At 41.8% G+C, this 23,168-nt stretch overlaps 1 protein-coding gene across 6 annotated transcripts in view; it reads left to right on the forward strand.

Moving 5' to 3' along the window:
* LOC144931539 (uncharacterized) overlaps nucleotides 1-23,168 on the forward strand; it is a 75,785-nt gene that overhangs the window by 42,719 nt on the left and 9,898 nt on the right. For 5 of the 6 annotated variants that reach the window (XM_078855493.1, XM_078855492.1, XM_078855495.1 and 2 more), the window contains exons 5-12: nucleotides 1,762-1,885; nucleotides 4,719-4,760; nucleotides 6,222-6,312; nucleotides 8,574-8,715; nucleotides 13,529-13,633; nucleotides 17,437-17,527; nucleotides 21,603-21,681; nucleotides 22,882-22,959. In XM_078855493.1, the coding sequence (XP_078711619.1) occupies nucleotides 1,762-1,885; nucleotides 4,719-4,760; nucleotides 6,222-6,312; nucleotides 8,574-8,715; nucleotides 13,529-13,633; nucleotides 17,437-17,527; nucleotides 21,603-21,681; nucleotides 22,882-22,959 (752 nt within the window). The remainder of the gene's footprint in view (nucleotides 1-1,761; nucleotides 1,886-4,718; nucleotides 4,761-6,221; nucleotides 6,313-8,573; nucleotides 8,716-13,528; nucleotides 13,634-17,436; nucleotides 17,528-21,602; nucleotides 21,682-22,881; nucleotides 22,960-23,168) is intronic. The other variant, XM_078855497.1, reaches the window with a different exon arrangement.

Consider the following 23,168-nt stretch of genomic DNA (forward strand, 5'->3'; position numbering starts at 1 on the left):
CGATTAAAACTGGAATAAAAGGGTATTCTTATATTTCTTAAGTGTAAATCACAAATTGTGAAAACCTTGCATGAGAAATGTTAATGTTCACATGATAACTGGAGGAAATCCGTTTCTGTTTGTTATAAAACTTATGTTTGTAAAGTGTAGAAAAAATAGCAATACAGACGAAATAAGGATTTACAGGGACTTTGCTAAATATTTAAGGATTTGGATGCCCTATTAATGCAAATTGTATAATATTTTATATCACTCGACGATATGACAAACATCACTGAAGAAAGGGTTGTGACTGACCTTTACTGCCTGGCGGGCAGACCAGTAACATTCCTTCCTACATAAGGATACTTATCGTCATACACCTGCAAACATAAATTCGAGTAACACTGTGGGAGAAACTAAAAAGAATCATTACCAGGAATATCCTTCTAATCCTCTTCACTGCTAAAGAATGTTGAGTATGAGGGAAATTAAGAAGCATTCTGCATTTTACTTGTGTCAGCCTGTTTATTAGATTCCAGAGCCCTTCCCTGTGGGGTTTGGTTTCTCTGCTTTTTGGTAAGGACTTTTCTTTAAGTGGAGAGCTTTTTTTATTTTTTTAACGTAAACATACAGCACCCTAGGCAAGCAGTTGTCATGCAACAAAAACGTAACGCAATATTTTCGTGGCATCAAATGTAAGGTAGTAAATCATTGTTCACTTTTAACCAGGACATTAAAGCTGCTCTGTTGTGTTTTTGAAAAGACTTGATGAAAGGGGTAGTGAAATTGAAACATGTTCAGCCATGTGTGATAAAAACAAGGAACACACGTACAAGTTAGACACAAACAAGACTGTTACAAAAAAAGTAACTCAGATTTGTTTTATAATTTCCAAACAGCTGTGTGCTACTAAGATGACTTAAACTGCAAGAGTTGGCGAGGAAGTGTGATAAATATTGTTCGTAATGAATCGCCTTGGCTGCTATACATTTCCACATATGCCACTTTTTTGTTGAGCTATCATTTGTAGGCAGGCCGCGTCTGAAAAAGAGCTACTAGCTCGGTGGGTATGAAAAAATCGGAATAGATTGTACCCTTTCTGGCAATAACATAGAAACCCTTTTCAAAGAATCATGTCTGTATTAACCACACATCATTTGGTGAACATGCAACCAAAAACATGCTCTGATAGTATATGCATTTTTTTATTTAAAGCTTTCGTGACTGCAGGGATTAGTACTCTTGGTTCTTTCGGTAAAGTCACGTAGAAGGGAAATATTAAAATAATAAAAATATAAAACAATAACTTTCAAGGAGAACCCCACATTTATTTATTTTGTATTTTTTGTATTTTATTATTTCTCTTCTACGTGACTTGACAGAAAGAACCAAGAATATAATATATGCATTGTTTTTTAAACTGATTGGTCTACACCAGACAGGCTTCTTTAGGGCCTAGTCTCACCAATGTTACCATTCGCCTTTTGCCGTTTTCTGCTCTAACACTGGTGAGACTAGGCCCTAAAGACACCTGTCTGTCTGGTGTAGACCAATGAGTTTCAAAGACAATGTACGTATTATCAGAGCATGCATGTTCACCACAAGTACATGTGGTTAATCCAGACATGATTCCTTTCAAAAGGTTTCTATTTGGTGTTTGAACATCTGAACCACCTGTGTTATTGCCAGAAAGGGTAAAACCTATTCAGATTTTTTTTCATCCTTTTTCTTTACTGCAATTCCCTTTTTAACCACTGCCGTCTCCCTGTGTTCCCACAGCAGGATGCGGAGTGGGACGTCAACAGCGCTTTTTTTGCTGTGGCGGCGAGCCACGTGAAGGCATTACAAAAACCCAGCAAAGCTGACAAGAAGAGGAGGAGCGAGGCATCCATGATGGAGGCAAGTTTCAGGAACTGAATAAGAGCTGTGCATCGGGAGCATTCCGAATCACTTGTGTTGTCTTTCACAATGTTACCCCACTTTGTGCTCTCAGTGTCAGCGTCACGAGAGGCAGAATCCAGTCTGAACTGTCGCTGATCGGTGTACCCGTTATCTTAGAGAATGGCCCGTGGAAGCAGATATTGCAGAACTAATTCTGAGATCCCTTTTAGTAACCTCTGGGCCTCGCAGCAGGGGGGCAGGACTTTCCCGCACACCCATCTACGGAGACTGGTGTTTGTTGAATTTTGGTCAAACTGATATTTTTAATTCTCAAGATCTGCAATTTAGTGAAATTTAAATGCAGAACTAAGTTTAATGTGATGGATTACCGGCCCAGTGCTCGGACCTCTGAACCACCTGTTCACCTCTCGGCTGTTACTCTTAAATGCTCATCTTTGTTTGAATAAAATTTGGTTCCCTCCACAACTGCACTAAATTCTCTGCCCGTTCCAAACACTTGCACAAGAAAACCTTTGAACCCAGCATGCAGCACTAAATATTTCACTGTGCCGCTGGCTCAGATGCTGTGTGGAACCTGCTAATGCCTTCCAGAAACCCTGCTTTTTCTGTGAGAAGACTCACACACTGGATTCTTGCATCAAGATCAGAGAACAGCCACAGAAAGACAGAATTGAGTTTCTGAAGAAAAGAGGACTTTGCTTTGGATGTCTTATACAAGGGCACCTTAGCAAGGAGTGTAAGAAAATAATGGCATGTCAAGAGTGTAACTTGAAGCATCCAAGCATGCTGCACGTCATTAAAGAAAACTGTCACCTCGAAAAGAAATGAAGATGGCACTACTGAAGAGAAGATAGCCTCAAGTGCTATTGCGTCCCTTAAGCATGAAACTTGTGGCTACACCGGGCCTGGAGACGGACATTGTATTCTCGCCATTGTTCCAGTGAAAATCAAATCCAAACGAAGTCGCGACGAGTGTGGAGACATACGCATTCATGGATCCAGGGAGTTCAGCGACGTTTTGTACTGAAACCCTGAGGAAACAACTTGACGTCAGAGGCAGGAAGACTGAAATCCTTCTGCGAATCATGGGTCAGGAGAAGTTGGTACACAGTTATATCCTGTCAGACCTGGAAGTGAGTGCACTTGAGGAGGGCGATTATATTGACCTGCCAAAGGTCTTCACCCACAGTTGGATTCCAGTGAAGAAAGGAAACATACCACTACAGCATGATGTTGAGAGATGGCCCTATCTGTGAGAAGTGCATCTCCCACGCATTGAGGCAGAGATAGGCCTGCTGATAGGAACTAATGCACACAGAGCAATGGAACCATGGAAGGTGATAAATAGTGAAGGTGATGGACCCTACGCAATCAAGACCACTCTTGGCTGGGTAGTGAACGGACCTATGAGAACAGGAGACGCCAATGGAAAATGGCAAAGTTTCGCAGCAAACCGTATCTCCATCTCAAACATTGAAGAACCGTTAGTCCAACAATACAACACGGACTTCTCAGAACGCAGTTACGAGGACAAACCAGAGATGTCACAAGACGACCATCAGTTCATGCAATCTGTGGCAAGGTCAGCCGAGCTGGTCGATGGACACTATACCACTGGTTTGCCATTGAGAAGTGAGAATGTGGAAATGCTGAACAACGCTGCGTTGCAAGGCGGCGCATCAACAGTCTCAAGAGAAGGCCGAGCAAAAGCTCAGATTTCCATGAGGACCACAAAAGCTTCATTAGAGACATTGCAAAGGGCTTTGCTGTGAAAGTGCCTAAAGCAGCAGGAACGAGAAGACAGAAGAGTGTAGTGTATTCCTCATCATGGGGTGTACCACCCGAAGAAAAAGAAGATCCATGTATAATAATAGTTTTTTTACCCTTTTATCTGGCAACAAAACTGACACCTTTTTTTACAAGGAGTCATGTTTGCATAGACCAGGGGTCGGCAACCAAAATAACAAGAAGAGCCATTTCTTTCCAATTCGGTACAAAATTCAGTATTTCAAGAGCCGCAATGCATCTGAGTCCATACTGTACATACGTACATATCGTCAAGAAGCAGCCCGTAAAGAGCCGCATGCGGCTCCGGAGCCGTAGGTTGCCGACCCCTGGCATAGACCATAATACCTGCAGTCTTAATGCAAACAAAAAACAACTCTTATAATGTATGTACTGTCCTTGAAGTTGATTGGTCCACACCCGAGACAGCTTTCTTTAGAGCCTAGTCTCAAATGGGTTGAACCAGATGACGCCAAAAGGCGCACAACTCAAAGACAATGCACCATCAGAGTATGAGAGCTCGGGGTAAGCATTTACACCATTGGAACCTAATTTGCCAGAAAAAAATATGATAATTGTTTTTTTTACCCTTTTATCTGGCATCAAAAGGTGTCAGTGTCAGTTTTGTTGCCAGATAAAAGGGTAAAAAAAACAATTCTCATATTTTTTACTGGCAAATGAGGTTCCAAGATCCGTGTCGTCTTCGACTGCACTGCAACCTACCAAGGAACCTCATTGAATGAGCAGTTTCTCCAAAGACCCAATCTCGCCAACACTCTCAATGGTGTGTTGACCAGATTTGGAAAAGAACTTTGGGGTATGATGGCGGACATCGAGTGGAGCCACGTCATCACCCAGCTGTGCATCCTATGCACAGCTGGGTGATGACGTGGCTCCACTCACAGCTATTATTATTTTATTTTATTATTGTTTACCTACGTGACTTTACCGAAAAAACCTAAGAGTACTTTAAATCGAGACCAAATATCAATCCTTATTTCTATGACTGCACACACACTTATGCCTCTGTGCTTGCTTTGTTTAGGGAGAAGACCCCGACTCGGATTCGTTAAAAAGCAGAGAATACCTGTGTAAGTAACCATTCTGCTGTCTTCAAATTGCATCGCTTCACGTTCGCATCCCAAGAGATAAACAGTTTTTTTTTGTACACATTAAATATATACTAACCTTTGTTAGTCTAACTTTGTAAAACACGTGGAGCACTTGGTCGTGTGGAATTTACTCATCATCTTCTTAGGTTTTTTCGGTAAAGTCACGTAGAAAGTAAAATAAAATAAAAACAAAAATCACGACGTTTCGGAGGCAACACAAGTCTCCGTCATCAGGTGGGACCGTCACAGCCAGATTAGCTGTATCAAGTTGATACAGCTAATGTATCAAGTTGATACAGCTAATCTGGCTGTGACGGTCCCACCTGATGACGGAGACTTGTGTTGCCTCCGAAACGTCGTGATTTTTGTTTTTATTTTATTTTACTTTCTACGTGACTTTACCGAAAAAACCTAAGAAGATGATTCCTTGCAGTCACGAAAGCTTCAAATCTAGAATTACTTGGTGAGCTTATTGTCGACACTTTCTCAAGCTCAGGTCAATGAGAGGTCACTCATTCTTCTCTGCTGCTCCCATCGTCTGGCGCACTTCCTCTTCCCCAGCCATGCGTGCTGTTAAAAATTCCTTGAACCTGTTGGAGTCTATTTTCAAGTCTTCAACTCCACACATTCCTCTTACCCTCCTACATATGACTTTACTGTCTTGACATATATTACACCTTCCTGTTCCCGGTTGTTCGCCATGCTGTGCATGCCCCGATTATTGTACAGCATCTTGATGTAGTATAATTGAGATGCTTGATAATAGATCCCTATGGTAATGTCAATTGGCAAAAACTAAAGTATCCTTTGGAAAGGAATATTTTATTATCCAACTTGGGCTTTCACAAGAAAACATTGGCAGTGGATTAATCAAGTCTTTGTAAAGTACATTCAAAACCAGTTTGTGCTGTGTAAATACATACATTTTTGTGTAAAGCACACATTCTATCCTCCTACTGTCTAAGAGTGTAACTATGTAAATGACAAAAGGGGAGTTACGTCTGCATTCGTTTTTCAAATAAACTATACACGATTTCCAAAGAATATTTTTAAGCAGCAGCCTCCCATTATTAGTCCACAAATTATTTTCCAGGTCGTGATTTGTACACTTGACCCAACGTGAATCGGATATAAAGCAGCTGTTGTTGGCTAGTGCAGCGCTTCAGTCGGCAGACAGCCGTGCAGCAAATGCCATCGTTGCATTGTACTGTGCTCCCTGCTTTCACCAACCTGCACTGACCGACGTGGTTAAGCGTGGTCCAATAAACCCTCAACACCTGTGTGGCGTAGAGAGGCCCTCGTTAAGCAGTGATTTGACAAAAGAGCTGTATATAGACTCGTCTTTAAAGGTGAAGTTGCCTTTGGGAGCACGTGGAATGTGCCTCCTCATGAATTTGTGCCCCCTGTGCGTGTGCTTGACTCGTCTTTTATGCCATGCAGTGCTTGGGAACGACAGAGCGCAGAATGGACAGTACAGCGAAGCCGTGCAGTGCTTCTCTAAAGCGATATCAATAGACCCAAACGACTACCGGTGAGCTTTTCAGTACCTTCGCTCAAACACCATGTCGACTTGTGACCGTGTCTAACAAATATGCATTATTCAAAGTGCTGTAAATAATTTATTTTGTGTGTTATTTTATTGTATTCACCCATGTCGCGTTCGTATGCCAGTCGAATGACTTATGAACGCCACTTTTGACCTTGACGTGGATCAGAAACGAGGACAATGTCAAAATGGAACGAATTCTGAAAACTGCACAAAGCAGCGTAGAGAGGGGCATGCTTGCAATTCAACCAAGAGGCAGAGGATATAGCTGGATCTGTCACCATACACAGCGTCATGTTGAATTTTAAGTAAGTGGGCTGAAGTAGGTCAAACCGCTGTAAGGCATGATAGCCTGTGGTCAAGACTCACAACCAAGTGGCAGCCAAAGGAGGGAACGCCCTAAAATACGTCTGTCATGGAGATGTGATGAAATCAGCTCGATGATTGTTGCATCGCGAGCTCGGGGAAACTGCCTTCCAGCAGTGAATGCATCTTTGCCGATGGTGACGATGGCCTATATGCACAGGTCAATCAATCGTCACGCATGGTCAGCAAAGGACCGTTGCACAAGTCTCGTGCCCTCTTGCAACAGCGTTAACAAAAAATATCTTGCTGTCATTGTGGTGTCACGAATAATTTGTATGAGCAATGTCTCACGTGGGGCGATCAAGGGGGTTGCGTCATTCTTATAAGGTCGCAGTCCTCTTCGAACGTCAACCGCCAACTGGAGCTGCGCCATTTGCTGGAGTTTGCGCGTCAAGATGGGCGACGTGTCCAAAGAGTGACGGCCGTCTCTTTAGGACTAAGCCCTCGATCGCTCGTAGACCTGTCGTAGATAAAATGGCGGAATTTTATCGGATGCCAAGGAGAGGCGTCTTTTGCATCGCATCAGGGAATCCTAAGTCAGTGGACATCTCCGCAGCACATAGCATTCTCTTCTGAACTAATGTAAAGTACTATAATTCCTGCATTACCCATATGACGATGGGTAATGCAGTTTGTTTTTTCATTTTTTGAATTACTGTGGTTGTTGAAGAGCCTCACAAAAATGTACAATTTCCCAGTATCTTATACAAATTACATTTTGTAGTTTTATATGGTGAGTTGCAAATGGGCAACAAAGAAAGGTGTATTCGCAGGTGAAAATCAGACTTAACGCATGGTTGAGGTTTCTTAACACTACTGGGTATGTCCTGACAGCTAGGAATATCCACGCCTAAAAGAATGCAATTTGTCTTATTGCACTACAGTCAAAATACACTCCCATGAAGTGGAGTTTGCATGCACATTTCTACACTTCATACAAGAGAAATTGCAACTGGATTTAGCGAGCTGGAATACAGGGCGATCCATTTATAGATTGCCCCACTAATTTCTCACGATCATCTTACTTTATTCCGAATGGGTGATTGAATATTGTTAAAGTGATGGCCCCTTATCGCACGGAGGGAGAGTTTTAAAATATTTATTTTCGTGTATTGAGATTGGTGGGAGACGTGTGGAGGATTTTAAGTAAAATGTCTCCCTAATTATGTTAGTGGGATATCTATAAATGCATCACGCTGTACATGTTTCAGAATTCTAGCTGGAGTTAGCAGGTTATAATAAATGCAGCATAATTTCACATGATGTCACTGGTACATAGTAGATAAAACTCGGTCAAAGATAACATCAGATGCAAGTCATTTCTGAACTTATCTTTGAGCCTCCCCTAAGTCAACTCTGCCTTAAATGAGTACCTGGAGAAGTGTATAAACATTAGCACTGGGGAGACACGAGGGTGGCCGTGCGTGGTACTGGCCGCACCGCACCATCGAGCATTGCGCCATCCTTAATAGGTGCTCGCCAACGACACTTTCCCTGATGGTCAATAGCAGGGGTGGTCCAGGCACTGTTAGCGAACCAAATGCGCCCCTCCCCCAGTTTTGTAAATGGCAAAACTTCACCACCAACCATCTCGAGTGAACCGGCCAGATGACCGACCCCACGTGACCCGCAAGGGAATGCATATGTAAAATCGTGTGTGTCTTGTGGCTCTTTGCCATATGAGGATCATGGTATGCGGCTAGAAAGGTCAGGAAATTTGGACAACCGCCGGACTGTAACGTTAAATGGGGATGTTTAGGATTTGTTGTAGGTCCTGCGCGTGTTTGTGCATGTTTGTGCATGTTCCTGTCTCTGCGTCGTCTCTTTGTGTGAGACTTTGATCTCGCTGATGTGGCTGCCGGTTGCTGTGGCGTGTGCAGGCCGTTTGGGAACCGCTCGTACTGTTATGACATGCTGCGTCAGTTCCCCAAGGCCCTGAAGGATGCTGATGTGGCACTCGAGCTCTTCCCAGGCTGGGCCAAGGGACACTTTCGCCGTGGACGTGCCTTGCTCGGACTTGAGGCAAAGAGCACACATTATCTCACGTGTATATATACACACGAATGTTGAACTTCTTTCACACCGTACGTAGCCAATCGTAGCCAATCGGAGGTGCTAATCTACGCAGCCACAGCAGCAGAACTTGCCCTCGCGATCAACGGATGGTGAGAAGGTGTCGCTGCCAAATCACCCAGCGCATCCATATGCAGGTGGTAAAGGCGCAGCCATGTAATTGCTTGCTTGTGCCACCGCTGGTGGAAGGATCTCGCCTGGGGGGGAGTTCTAGACAGCCCCCTCCAGAAGGTATTTGGCCTACTATTCCATGCTGGCCACATGTCTTGGAAGAGGTGGGAGTTACCCACACTTTACCTCACCACAGGCAACCAGCCAATCAACTAACTGTGCTTACCCATATATATTTTTCTGGGTGGACACGGATGAGAAGATATAATACACGTACCCAATGTTTAAGCTGCCATGCCGGGAAATAGAATCGAACCGGCAACCTCGAGATTGCAAGTCCAGTGTGCTAACCATGACATCAATGCAGCATCCTACAGGCTTGTGTGTGTATTTATATAAATATTCAAGTAGCACACACTGAGGTCAGTATTTCTAGATGACATGCACCACAATTCAGTACCTGACAAGCTTTCCTTCATGGCAAATCAGGTTTGTGTTTTGATGTTTTGAATTGTGCCAAATGAAAAATTTATAACAGGATTTTGCAGTCAAAATGTTTGCAAACTCGCTCAAAGCCGCCTACATTAGTTAACATGCATTGAGACAAGGTGCTAATTTTTTGAAAGGAAGATTGAGACGAAACATTCTGGTGCTCGGAAATCTTTGACATGCATTTGAAAATGCTGGAAGAGAAAATATAGATAAGTGTAAAATTCACACCAAAACACGTGACTAATCCGACAGATTGTTTCAATAACAGCGGTGCTCTGAAATTATTGGCCAATGACTTAATGCCACTGAGAACAAGGATACAGAAAAATATTAATACGTACAATTAAAATACCTAATTTATATGCACTTGTTTCACGATTGTATTTACATAAAAAATGTTTTTACAGAAATCTAATTTTCCAGCTGTCTGAACCCTTTTCCCATGTTTGGACCATGTGATTATTTAAACCCTTGTCCACTTATGAGCAACTTAACAGCAACAGTTGGTCGCAAAGCCCGTGCATGACATGCTATTGTAAAGAAATCTCAGCATTCCTTGCCAGGAAACATTACCACACTTCTTCAAGGCTGTAACAACAATACTACAACAACAACAAATTAATGGAAGGAAATCGTAGGACTGGATAAGATAACATTGAAAACTGAAACAAATATCCTGTTACCCAATAATAATTGGAAAACAAGTTCGGCTTCCATTTGAAGCAAAATATTTACTGGTCTTTGAATTTGGAGGGTTTAAACTTTTATCGTTTTGGTCCGAAGGAAGTTCTTTTCCGCTGTGATGGCAGTTATCCTAAACATGTTATGGTGGTGTGGAGGTTCTCGGCTGTACGGCTGTAACGGTGTAACGGTCAATGAGATTTGTGTTGACGCCAAGTGGCAATGCAGTATCGGTGAAGTTTCATTTCTGGTAAATGTATTTCCAAAATGTTCCATAATGTGGACAAAAGCTAGTTGTGTGTAATTTTACGCACTCAGATTCGAGTGAAGATCGGTGCCTTATCCCTGGGGGGAAAAAATTGTTCACACTATTACCGTTCCTACTCACTGTTATTCTTGAGTAACAAATTATTTTTTCAAACAAACTATGTAATGTTATTCTTAATGTTAAAAAATACATGGGTTGGCATTGGCGGCGGTGGTATACAGGCACCCAATGAAGGAAACACCGCCTTCATCATTAACACTACCTTACAATGGAAAAATATGTATTAGGCTGACGTTGAATTATTTTCAAAAAAATATTTTGGCCTTTTTCCAAAACACGAGCCTAGTAAAAAAAATAGGCTTAATAGTTAGTATGGATATAACTCCTGACCCCGAGATAATGGTGCTTGGATATTTGCATTGTGCTGTTTGCCTTTTGGCCTAACATCGTGAGACGTAGCCATAAAGGAGGTTGTCTGGTGTAAGCTAATCAGTTTCAAGGACAATGCATACAATATCAAAGCATTTTTGTTTCCAAGTGTGGCTAATGCAGAATTGATGCCTTGTTGATGGGTGTCTGTTGTTTGAACAACTTAACACCGGTATTCTTCTTCTTGGTTCTTTCGGTAAAGTCACGTAGAAGGGAAATAATTAAATAATAAAAATAAAACCTCTTAAAATACAATTCTTACGACGTTTCGGCCACAACGCAAGCAGCCGTCGTGAGAATTGTATTTTATTATGTTTTATTTTTAGAATGTATTATTTCCCTTCTACGTGACTTTACCGAAAGAACCAAGAAGATGAATCCCTGCAGTCACGAAAGCTTTAAATCGAAATTTAATAATATAATATAATATTATTTAATTGTTTAATATTATGACATTATTTTATTATATCAGTATTTTTTAAATATTATTTTATTTTATTCTATTATATAATTTGATTATGTTTTATTTTTATTATTTTATTATTTCTCTTCTACGCAACTTTTACAGAAAGAACCAAGAAGATGAGAATTATTTTATTATGTTTTATTTTATTATTTTATTATTTCCCTTCTATGCGACTTTACCGAAAGAACCAAGAAGATGAGAATTATTTTATCATGTTTTATTTTTATTCTTTTATTCTTTCCCTTCTACGTGACTTTACCGAAAGAACCAAGAAGATGAATCCCTGCAGTCACGAAAGCTTTAAATCGGAATTTTATTGTTTTATTTTTATTATTTTATTATTTCCCTTCTACGTGACTTTACCGAAAGAACCAAGAAGATGAATCCCTGCAGTCACGAAAGCTTTAAATCGAAATTTTATGATGTTTTATTTTATTATTTCCCTTCTATGTGACTTTACCGAAAGAACCAAGAAGATGAATCCCTACTGCAGTCACGAAAGAAGCTTTACATCGAAATTTAACCTGTATTCTTGCCGGAAAGGGTAAAACCTATCATTGTTTGCATAGTGTCGTGTAGAGGGAAACCAGGGAAAAAAAACACATCATGAACACGGGTTCCCAACAGAAAGACATGCGTCAGCATTTCCTGAAGAAGTGCATTTTGGTTATCTTATCTTCTATCACCACCTAAGACAAATGTGACCTTCCGAAAGCAGAAGCGATACAGCTATTGTCAGTTGGTCATATTTATTTGCATAGCGTACCAATGGCTGTGTGCTCTTTTACACACATTTCTGTCTTTTCCAGCCTGCACTGTTATTCTATTATTTTTTCATTGTTATTGTTTAAAAAACATTCTTGAAGCATTATTTTTGCCTGCCCCTCTCGACACATTCCTATTTCCCTGTACGGACCCTCTTTGTTCCGTGCTCATGCACCACGAATCTCAATTGCATACTAGCTGGGTAACTGGCTAAACAGGACTTTCTGTCTAACAAACATTGATTGATATTATCATGGGGTTTTTCCATTTTCTACAGGTTTGTATGTATGTTGAACTTCTTTGGTGCCGTACGTAGCCAACCATGCTAATGGTCGGTGCGGGGGAAGGACAACAAACTAAACATAAAAAGTAGTTTTATAAAGGTTTGATGAGCGGAAAGACACTATATAGAATGCTGACATTTTAGCCAATCCACCCATCATTAGAACAGAGCCAGAGATATTTGATTACTTACAGTTGCAAGTCGTATCTGGACGTGCATTGAGCATCCCCCAGGTCAACTCTGCATTAAATAAGCACCTGATAAAAAAATGTTTGAACATCGGGAAATGTCAACACTGATGTTTGAGCCAGGGGATCCCTCTTCAGAGAAGAGAGACGTGTTAACTGACAGTTGGCGAGAGCATTGGTCCACTGCTCTATAAACCCAGCCCCCATAGGATTCCATTCCTGGCTATGGCCCATCACAGCACATTGAGAGGTAGAGTGGCAACTCTCTGGCCTCTCTATGCTGTCAAGAGGTTGCCACTCTTATCTCTCTGGCGTCTCGTGTGCTGTGGGGCACCTCGGTGGCTATATGTTAACTACCTTGCCTGGTACACAGGAGGTCGTGGGCTCAATCTCGACCCTGACGCATGTATGTTTGGAGTTTGCATGTTGTCCCTGTGGTCGCGTGGATTTTTCTCCGGGTCCTTTGTTTTTTCCGGCCTAAGTTTAGAAGAATGCGTTAAGAGTATTTGGCTGCTATAAATGTCCATGCGATAAGCCACTTTGGTGAGCAATCATTTGCGATAGCCAGGTCACTAATGAAAAATAGCTATATAGCTTAGTGGGCCTTACTTGGTAAAATAAAAAATAGTGTTAGTAATAGTTTAATATTAGAAGTTGCCACTCTACCTCTCTGTGCTGTAAAGAAGGGCCATGGCCCAAAACGTTGACTATCATATACCTTTTCTTTTTAATGCAGTGGTATTGACGTATGTGAGGGCTTATGATTTGTGTGCTTTCTGCAGCACTGCCAATGCAGTACTACCAAATTTTATATATTAATTATCATGTTTTTGTCACTCACAATTTATGTTGGGATGCACCAACACTGAGACATTTAAGACAGTTGACAGGAGAACAGTTTGATTTGACATGAACAGATTTACATGAGCAGACATTGAGCAAACTAAACCTTGTGGAAAAATCTTGTGAAAAAGCCAGAGAAGCACTAAAGGCTAGTGCTTCTCTGTTCTGAGGCAGATGACGATGTTAAGGTTTGTTTTAATGTGTGAGTAATCGATTGTTTCTCTCTCCACCCTTAGAAATACAAACAGGCTGAAGAAGCCTTCAAGAGAGTCCTCGACTTGGATAAAGACTGTGACGACGCTGTAGACGCTTTATTTTCAATCAAAGTTGAGAGGCTGATGGTGAGTATTGGCATATGCATTACTAACCAGTGCGCTTGTTTATATTTTTATTTGAATTTACACACTCTCTGTAACGGTCTCTCCATTATTAAAGAATTATCATGAAATAGCTTGAGCTAGGTCTGTAAAATTATAAGATGAGACAAAGATGCCCCATATAGCCTTTAACAGACTGTTGGGCCAAGTGCTGTTAGCGAGCACCTGTTAAGACCTGCACGGCACATGAAGGGTGGGTGGCCAGCCCTCCACCCAGCTGCACTTATCTTGCCAAATGCTGATGTGTACACACCACACCAGGGATTCGATTCAGGCGGCGTCGACCTAGGGGAGATTCAGGACCCGTTCAGATATTTGTCACCGACGTTGGCCTCGTGACAGAGGTCGCAACCGGGTACCCGATACCCGTACCCTACCCGACACCCGGCTACCCGTACCCGGCCGGGTACGGGTATGGGTACCCATTTGCGACCCTGGTGCGGCCGGGTACAGGTACCCGTTTGCGACCCTGGTGCGGCTGGGTACGGGTAAGGAATCAACCCGTTTGCGACCTCTGCCTCGTGAGCGGGAATCTAAATCGGGTCGCCGCGTTCTCAGCGCAGTGTGCTAACCACTTCGCCACCGCTCCCCACACACAAAGTTAAATATATAACGTCTCGCCCCTCCATTCCTGCAGGTGTCGACCATGGTGTTGGTGACACATTTGACAGATTTCCAGGTGTTCATAAACATCTCGGCTGTAATTTTTTTCATGCTTCTGTCATGAAGTGATGTTGAAGATCAACTCAAGCTTTCCAGTTTTGGGCCATACACTTTATCGTTCACATGAACCCAACATTCAACTGTGCATTTCAAACTGCTGTTTAATAATTTTTCTTTTAATGATGGACGATCCGTTTCCGGAAATACTCCCTAGTATTTGGTGTTTAATTGCATATCAAGATTGTTCATCATATACATGTTGAGTAGACGTGTAACAATCCGTCGATAAATAAATGAAAATCATATTATTGCGCGCATGATTTACGCATTTAAACATACCCACGAGAATGAATGACTTGCTGTTAACGCAAATTGTAAATGTGTTATTTTGGTTTAGGGAGCAAGTGGAAGTGTACAAAATAGACGGGAAAAACTAGACAAATAATTCTTGAATCAAGTCGCAAGCACAGAATGTTTACAAATTATAACGTCGTTTTGTGGTGCTGAATCATTATATTCCTGATGTTCAATGGATTGTGTATGCACATGCGACGTTCAAAGAAAATTCTTCTGAAAGTAGAATATTTAAAGTTTTAACCGACTCTTGCTAACTGTGACATTTTTCAACTGTGGTGCTGAATCATTATATTCCTGATGTTGAATGTATTGTGTATGCACATGCGACATTCAAAGAAAATTCTTCTGAAAGAATATTCAAAGTTTTAACCGACTTTTGCTAACTGACATTTTTCAACTATCGCTTGCCACAACCAGCACTGATTCGCTGTCACACATCCTGCGAGTTATTACGCAGATGTAATCTTCCAGGTGGCACTGTTGTTTGGGCGCTTGACTCAAGTTCAAGTTCATTTATTAGGTATAGCCCTGTGAGCCATTCGGCTCTTGAATCGGGTGCAACCGCAACAAACAAAAAACTAAAACATGAACAAAAAACATCTTAAAGTGAATATGTGACTGAGTGCAAACAGAAAATCCAAGAAAAGACAGGAAAATATTGCAGAAAAAACACCGTACACCAACGCTGTGTGCAAAAATCCCAGTGGGATGCAAGTCAAACAACCAACAACAACCACAAGACAACTTAGATTAAGGCCATCAGTCTAACTCTGTACTACAACAAACAAACATGGCTAAACCAATACACTTTTCGAAATCACCAAAATAAAGCCATGAAAGCAATGAAACAGTGATCATAGGAACTGTGACGGAATTTTCACAATAAATGTCATAAACAACATGTACTACCAAAACCCTGCAGCCATAGCTGGCTGCATGAGTCACTCCACAACAGCAGGAGCATCAATCGGAGTATTATAATTTTTCAATGCACCTTTAAGATCAGCACACTAAATCAAAACACAGATCATACTTTGCAGCGATCATCCGGAGCGAAACATTGTATTTTAAGCCACTAAATTGCAGTGGCAGCAAACTCACATCTCGTCAGAGGCCGACTCGTCCCATCGTCATCCCCCTGCGGTCAATAAAATGAGCACTGCTTTGTAAGAAGTCAATCGTGGTTACCCGAGCGAGAGACTGGCCCCCACCATTGTAAAAAGTGGTCATTTACACCTTTTGGTTCCAACCACCAATAGTGATTAACCGCAAGACACTTTGGCTCTGAATACACAAACGTGGGAGGCTGTTAAGCTCGCCTAATTTTAGGCTGGGGTTATTGAAGTAGAGTGCATCATTCTTCAAATTATGGTCATCCTATTGTGCGCATGTATATACCATATTTGGAATGGTACGTTAACGGTTGCATGATCTGAGCGTTGCAACATCATTTGAGTGAAAGATTAAGGACTGTCCTGAGCTTTTGATGTCCTGAGCGCATTAGCCGGGGCGTGGTGGTACACTCCTTTGATCCAGGATGCTAAGGATTGGTTAATCATTCACATTTGAGAATACCGCTGGATTGCGAGGTGGTCACAATATAGCAGTACAGCAAGCAGGTGTAGAGTCCAACTGTGTGCACCTCCTGAGTGTGTGTGGGCGAGATGTTAACTACCTCGCCTGGTATACAGGAGGTCGCCCATTCTATCCCGAACCTGATACCTGTATATTTGGAGGTTGCATGTTCTCCCCGTGGTTATGTGGATTTTTCTCCGGGTCCTCCGGGTTTTCCCTCCATATTTAGAAACGTACGTTTAGAGTATTTTGCTGCTATAAATTTCCAAAAGCCATTTCGTTGAGCTATCATTTGTGTGAAAGCCAGGTCACTTCTGAAAAGGAACGATATAGCTCGGTGGGCCTTACCTGGTGAAATAAAAAAAATAGTTTTGAGATTTTGTCGGGGTTTACTGCTTTCCTTCCTATCTTTACATGAAATTGGCTAAATATCTCAATGCAGTGTGCTATTTTAAAATAAGAGCTTTGAGACTGAGGATTTCCTGAATGAATTCCATTCTTATAATTATAAGCCCATGAGCAAAGTCATTTGAATTCGTCTGATCTCATCAGATCTCAAAAGCTCAGCAGGTTTGTTTTGCCTTAGTAGTGCTTGCATGAGTGACCACTGTGCAGGAAGCAGGTGGCAATATGTTGTTGCTGTGGGGTTACGTTGTCAAAAGAAGGCAGTGCAGTGACATCCATGTTATACTGTACTCTTCTGCAACGTATGTGTTCCTGCCTTCACCAACCCACACTGACGGCATGGGGGGGGGCTCTCATTAAGAAACAGTGGATTGACACCAAGGCTGTACACGTGCAGCATGCACAAAGTGTTTTAAATGATTGATAGTTTTTCCTTAATGATTTGTCTGTTTAAAAAAAAAACCGTACAAAGTGTTTTAAATGATTGATAGTTTTTCCTTAATGATTTGTGTGTTTAAAAAAACGTATCGGTGTAACACTTGCTGTATAGTACCCTATGTAAATGTGTGCATGTACAGCACTTCCATCCACTGCTGGATAAGGGCCTTCCAACGCCGTGCAGGTTTTGGGGATTGACATACTTCAGCACCTGGTCAGCAGTGGGTTGACCTGGTTCTCTCAATGTGCAATATTATATTCACTCGGAAAGTTCTGGTAGTCTGAGCAGAACCTCTTGTTTTTCTCACGCTCATCTCCCACCGTTCCAGGACCAGGGCTTCACACGCGAGGACTCTGAAAAGGCTCTGAATCAGGAGGAATCTTTTGAAGCTGCTCACAACTTTCTTGTGAACAGCACTGGTATGTGTGAGATGCCTTTGTCCATTTCTACCCAAGTGCCCCTTTTATGCATCCACCCCTTAATGCTCGATTCTTTGTTCTAACTCACAGCTTGCCTCTCTTCACGGTGTTCTCGCTTGTTTTGTCGCAAGTTTAATTGATTCCTTTTCTTTTTGCTTCCGTTTTATTTACAACACAATGTCCTTGAATGTCCTCCGTTCGGCCTTGCGGACGCTAGCCCGGGTGTGCGTGCACAAGTACAGCACGAGCTCTCGAACTCTCTCTCTCTCTCCACGGCGGCTGTAATTTGCCAATTCTCCAATGCAGCCTACGCTACTTTCCCACATCATCAACCCCAGCAACTACGGCTAATCGTGTTTCTCACCTTCTGAAAAACAGTAATAATAATGCGTTGGACAGGATCCGCCCATTTTCGTTGCACTGCAGCCAGTAATACTAGCCGGTTAATAATGGTCTTTAACGATAACAGTGCATTGCCTTAGGAACGTGTGAGCATTGCCTGTTGTGTGGAGCAGTCGGCATAAGGCAAATATGATAACGAGGATGAATCATCACTCGGACCTACCAAGGCCGTAATCTTGGTTTGAAAACCCAATGACAACCGCATTCATTCAGAGTAGATTTGTTTCCTGACAGTGAATTTGCATTTCTTTTTGGAGAATTTCCAATCGGTGCAATAACAAAGCCTATTTTCAGAGGCCCAATATAACGCGTGGTTGGCAGTCGTATTTTCTCTATTGCTGTGTCTGGTATGCAACCCAATACATTTGAGATGATTGTGGCTTATTCAAAGTCACGAGGTATGCAGCAGTGCATCAATTGCGCAAGTGATCTGCACATGTTACGTTAATGCGAATAGATTTACAGCTATACAAGTGAGGGAGGAAAAACAACAAACCCAAAAGAGTAAAATCGGTCGGGAAAAAATAGCCAATTCTCGATTCGAATCGTGAATTGTGATGCTTGTTTGAATTGTTTTATGCTCATCCGTTTCACTACGTAGAACACATCCTAAGTATTTACATAATTTAATATGGCATAGTTAAATTTTTCTATGCATACAATACATGCATGATCTTAATAATCAATTATTTCTGATTGAGTCAAAATTTTGTGTGGTTATATATTTGTGATCAAGGAACCAACAAGACGGCACCGCGTGACGATAGAGCGTGATACATTTTACTTATTTTTGCAAAGGTAAAGGTGCAGCCCTGCGATTGGTTGCTCGTGACAAAGCTGGTGGACGGGCCGTACCACCACGACAATAATAGCGAGAAATTATATAGAAATTAGCTATTTGCAAAGCCTCTGGATATCGCCCACTAATCTAATAGCCCTTATTAAAAAATATTATAACATTCTCCCCTGTAAGATATGGTGCTACCGCTCTGTTTAGAAGAGGTTTTTTTCTTACATCAGTGGTGGGTTATTTATAAATGGAACAAGCTGTAAAATTGAGAGTGAAAAACTATTATAGTAAAAAAACATTTTGAATTGGATCACGACTGAATCGTGACGATGCATAAATCGCTGAGGTCAATCGATAGGTGTGTCCCGAGCAGTAAATGTGTCCCGTAAAATATAATGCTTTCATTCACGTTCGCGTTTTTCAATAAAGCTCTGCCACCTTGTGTCAGGAAGTTGGTTGTGCGACATCCTGGGACGTCCATCGTTACCGGGCAAAACAAATTGTAAACACAAGTTGGTAGCACATGTGATCTATGGCATTGTTCAAAACAACTCAATGTAATTTGCTCTACCCAAGCTCAAATAATAGCACGTTTGCTGCCCTGTGGGGGAAATGCGCAGCTTTAAAGGGGCAATTTCCAGTCACTTCCAGCCAGGTGGGTCAGTGCCAGAATGAGCGGCTTACAATCAGAAGGCTGCAAGTTCATAGCCTGGTTGGGGTTTGACCGAGCCCATCATCCCTCCAGAGTTGCTCAAATAATAAGTATCACTTTAAATTTCGATTTAAAGCTTTCGTGACTGCAGGGATTCATCTTCTTGGTTCTTTCGGTAAAGTCACGTAGAAGGGAAATAATAAAATAATAAAAATAAAACATAATAAAATAATTCTCACGACATTTCGGCCACAACGCAAGCAGCCGTCCTCAGGTGAAGAACAGGTCTGTATTCAGACGCTGTCTTTCCGACAGACCTGTTCTTCACCTGAGGACGGCTGCTTGCGTTGTGGCTGAAACGTCGTGAGAATTATTTTATAATGTTTTCTTATTATTTTATTATTTCCCTTCTACGTGACTTTACCGAAAGAACCAAGAAGAAGTATCACTTTGTTGGAATGTCAACAATAGTTTTCCTATGGATAGACCCCCCCCCCGCCTCCCCATAGGAATGCAGAATATCCACCAGTCTGGCCCTGAGCCAGTGGTGGATAGGAGTACTGCCTCTATGCCCCTTTGAGAAGCAAATCGCTTTGACTTTCTTGACTTAAAACAGCATGTGGGAAGGGGGGTAATAAAATCCCTTTAACGTGTTTTATGGAAATGGTCACTGAAAATAGCTTTACCTATGAAACACATGGCATTTTTACGTCGCTTCGGAAGTGAATGATACAACCTGAAGGTCCCATCTTTATTTTGTGGAGCAGCATTAATGGCTGAAAATACAACAGGCACAAGAGCAGGTAGCAATGTGCTTTGATAACTATGTAATCGCACCTCGGATTAGCATGGTTGGCTACGTACGGTGCAAAAGAAGTTCAACATACATAGGTGCAACTGCTATTTTTGAATTGTGTAAATTAACAAGGTGCCTCTAGAGTCGAGACGCTGTGCATTTTCACAACGTATGCAATTTGCTTTGAGCACATTCCATCCAGCACACACTTCCCCTAGTTGGCAGGTTTGTTTGAGTCAGATGTGGCATTAAATTCTAATGAGGTGAGGATTCAATCTTGACTTAAAGCTTTCGTGACTGCAGGAATTAATATTCTTTGGGTCTTTCGGTAAAGTCACGTAGATTGGTTCAAAGAGAACAACAAAAAATGTGAATTTTTTTTGTTATTTTCTTTTGAACCTATCTACGTGACTTTACCGAAAGACCCAAATAATATAAGGTTATGATGGTTGATGGGGCAGATGATGACGCGAGATAAAAAAGCAGCTCATAGTTTCCGTATTGGAGACTTACACGGAGAGCGTTGCCCCGTGTTGGCACTAAAGCACAATGGGCAAAGCTCAAATTAAGTTGTTTTGTCACTGATGCAGTATTTAAATTACAGTCAAAAAAGGCTCTCCCTGGTCAATCGAGAATAGGGCAGTGCTGGCCTCAACGAATGGTGCTTCAGCCAGTGGTGAAAATTCCACATTTCAGGGGCAGGAGGCAACATAATCCGTAGGAGAGCCGTTGTTGACGTCCCATGACGTGGTGTTTAATTTCATTGAACGTGGACGGACGAAGGGCTGAGCTGGCCCCACAGGTTTTTGCTCGCAACCTTCCAACCGTGAGGTGCACGCTCTGACCACAGTACTCCTCGAACGCTTTAGTAAATGGGTAATTACAAGTGCCCATATGCAATCAAATCTCCGAGAATATGCCCAATCCCATTCTATATTGGAAGCTAAGTAGGCTTGATCCTGGCTAGTACGTGTATTTAGGACTGCCTGGGATTACAAAATGTTATACAATTGGTTTGTGAGGAGCCTCGAGGTGGCAGTCCAGAAAAGGAGTCTTGAATTTTATTTTTGTGGAGCTTTTGAGTGTTATTATATCGTCTCATGCTTGGTGGGTTTTCTCCGGGCTCTCTGGTTTGCTCCCCCATGCTGAACTCTCTGTCACGGAGTTTGCCAAACGTCTCGGTGCGTAACCCTCCTGAAAACTAGTCATGAGGCCTCTTGGATAAAAGAAAGGGTATTGTTATATTATCATAACAATTCGACACTGAACGTTAGGTGCGATTTCTTTGGTAAATCCAAGATTTTTAACAGCGATGCAAACTTCCATTTTTGGTTCGGTTCTGTTATTGGCAGAAAAAATAGAAGTATCTCTGCTGCTGTTGCTATTGTATTGTTTCAGCCTAATGGTGCATTGATGTTTGTGTTTGTCTGTGCAGAGTACCTGGAGACAATGGACATCTCCAATGGGAGTGATTCGGATATTTTTCACAATAATCACGTGGGACACACGTCCAGGTAAAAATTCACAAATTAATCCACATATAAAAGCTGCCTTCCCCAATCTAGTGCACAGTGGGCAGTGCTTATTTCTGGTTACAGTCCTGGGTCAGTGATGGAAAGTCCACATTCCTATGGCAGGTGTACTCGCAATTATAGATCTGTATCAGCAATTCAGCACTTATGTCACTGATTAATTTTTTTTCATGTTTCCCATTGCACAGAATGCAACAACAATACCATAACATGTGACGGTGTCTAAATCCATATTAACAAGTTCCGTGTGTGTGTTACCACACACACGTAACTTGATGGAATCACACCTCGTATGACATTACGATGTCCGTAAAATATGGTTGTCATACTTTCTTTCAAACATTAATTTCAGGTTGCACTGCTTCTAAATTTACCGACAAAGGCTTTATAATGAGAAAATAACCAAAAAGTTATCATACGCAGCCCTTTGTCAATGCACGGTTGGATGAAGACCTCGCCATGCAATGTCAGTAATGGAAGTTATTTGACCATACTTCATCACACTTGTAGTGTGGGTTGGTGGAGGTTGAATGCCCAGGACCGGTTAAAAATGATCGCACAATATGCGATCCGTGGCCAGGACTCAAACTCAGGGCACTAAGTTCATGATAATTGTTTTTTTACTCTTCTATCTGGCAACAAAACTGACACCTTTTTTACAAGGAGTCATGTTTGCATAGACCACAATACCTGCAGCCATAATGCAAACAAAAAACAAAACTCTGATAATATATGCACTGTCCTTGAAGTTCATTGGTCCACAATCCGAGACAGCTTTCCTTAGAGCCTAGTCTCACATGGGTTGGACCAGATGACGCCAAAAGGCGCACAATGGTGCATTGTCTTTGAGTTGTGCGCCTTTTGGCGTCATCTGGTCCAACCCATGTGAGACTAGGCTCTAAGGAAAGCTGTCTCGGATTGTGGACCAATGAACTTCAAGGACAGTGCATATATTATCAGAGTTTTGTTTTTTGTTTGCATTATGGCTGCAGGTATTGTGGTCTATGCAAACATGACTCCTTGTAAAAAAGGTGTCAGTTTTGTTGCCAGATAGAAGGGTAAAAAAACTATTATATTTATTACTGGCAAATGAGGTTCCAATGGCACTAAGTTCATGTCGTGGGATTTTATTCCAGATGGAATAAATGTAATCAACGGGAATGCTCTGCGGTTGTTTTTCAGGATGGAAGCGAACTCCCTGTGGATCGGGAACGTCACGAGCAATGTCACAGAGAAGGCCATCATGGATCTCTTTAAAAGGCACTGTCCTCACATTTAATATGAATCATGCTTTTCCATTACGTTACTTTCAATTCACATCTGCTGCACTTTATTCAGCGGAGGAAGACAATCTGGATGATTGATGTGTCGGTGGAGAATGGCAATATTTATTTAATAATCATTACACAGTTCCCGTTAAACTGTAATGTACATTCTAATAATAGTGAGTGCTTCTATTTTAATAAACA

This window comes from Lampetra fluviatilis, chromosome 4 (assembly GCF_964198595.1).
Source record: "Lampetra fluviatilis chromosome 4, kcLamFluv1.1, whole genome shotgun sequence".
Classification (NCBI taxonomy): domain Eukaryota; kingdom Metazoa; phylum Chordata; class Hyperoartia; order Petromyzontiformes; family Petromyzontidae; genus Lampetra; species Lampetra fluviatilis.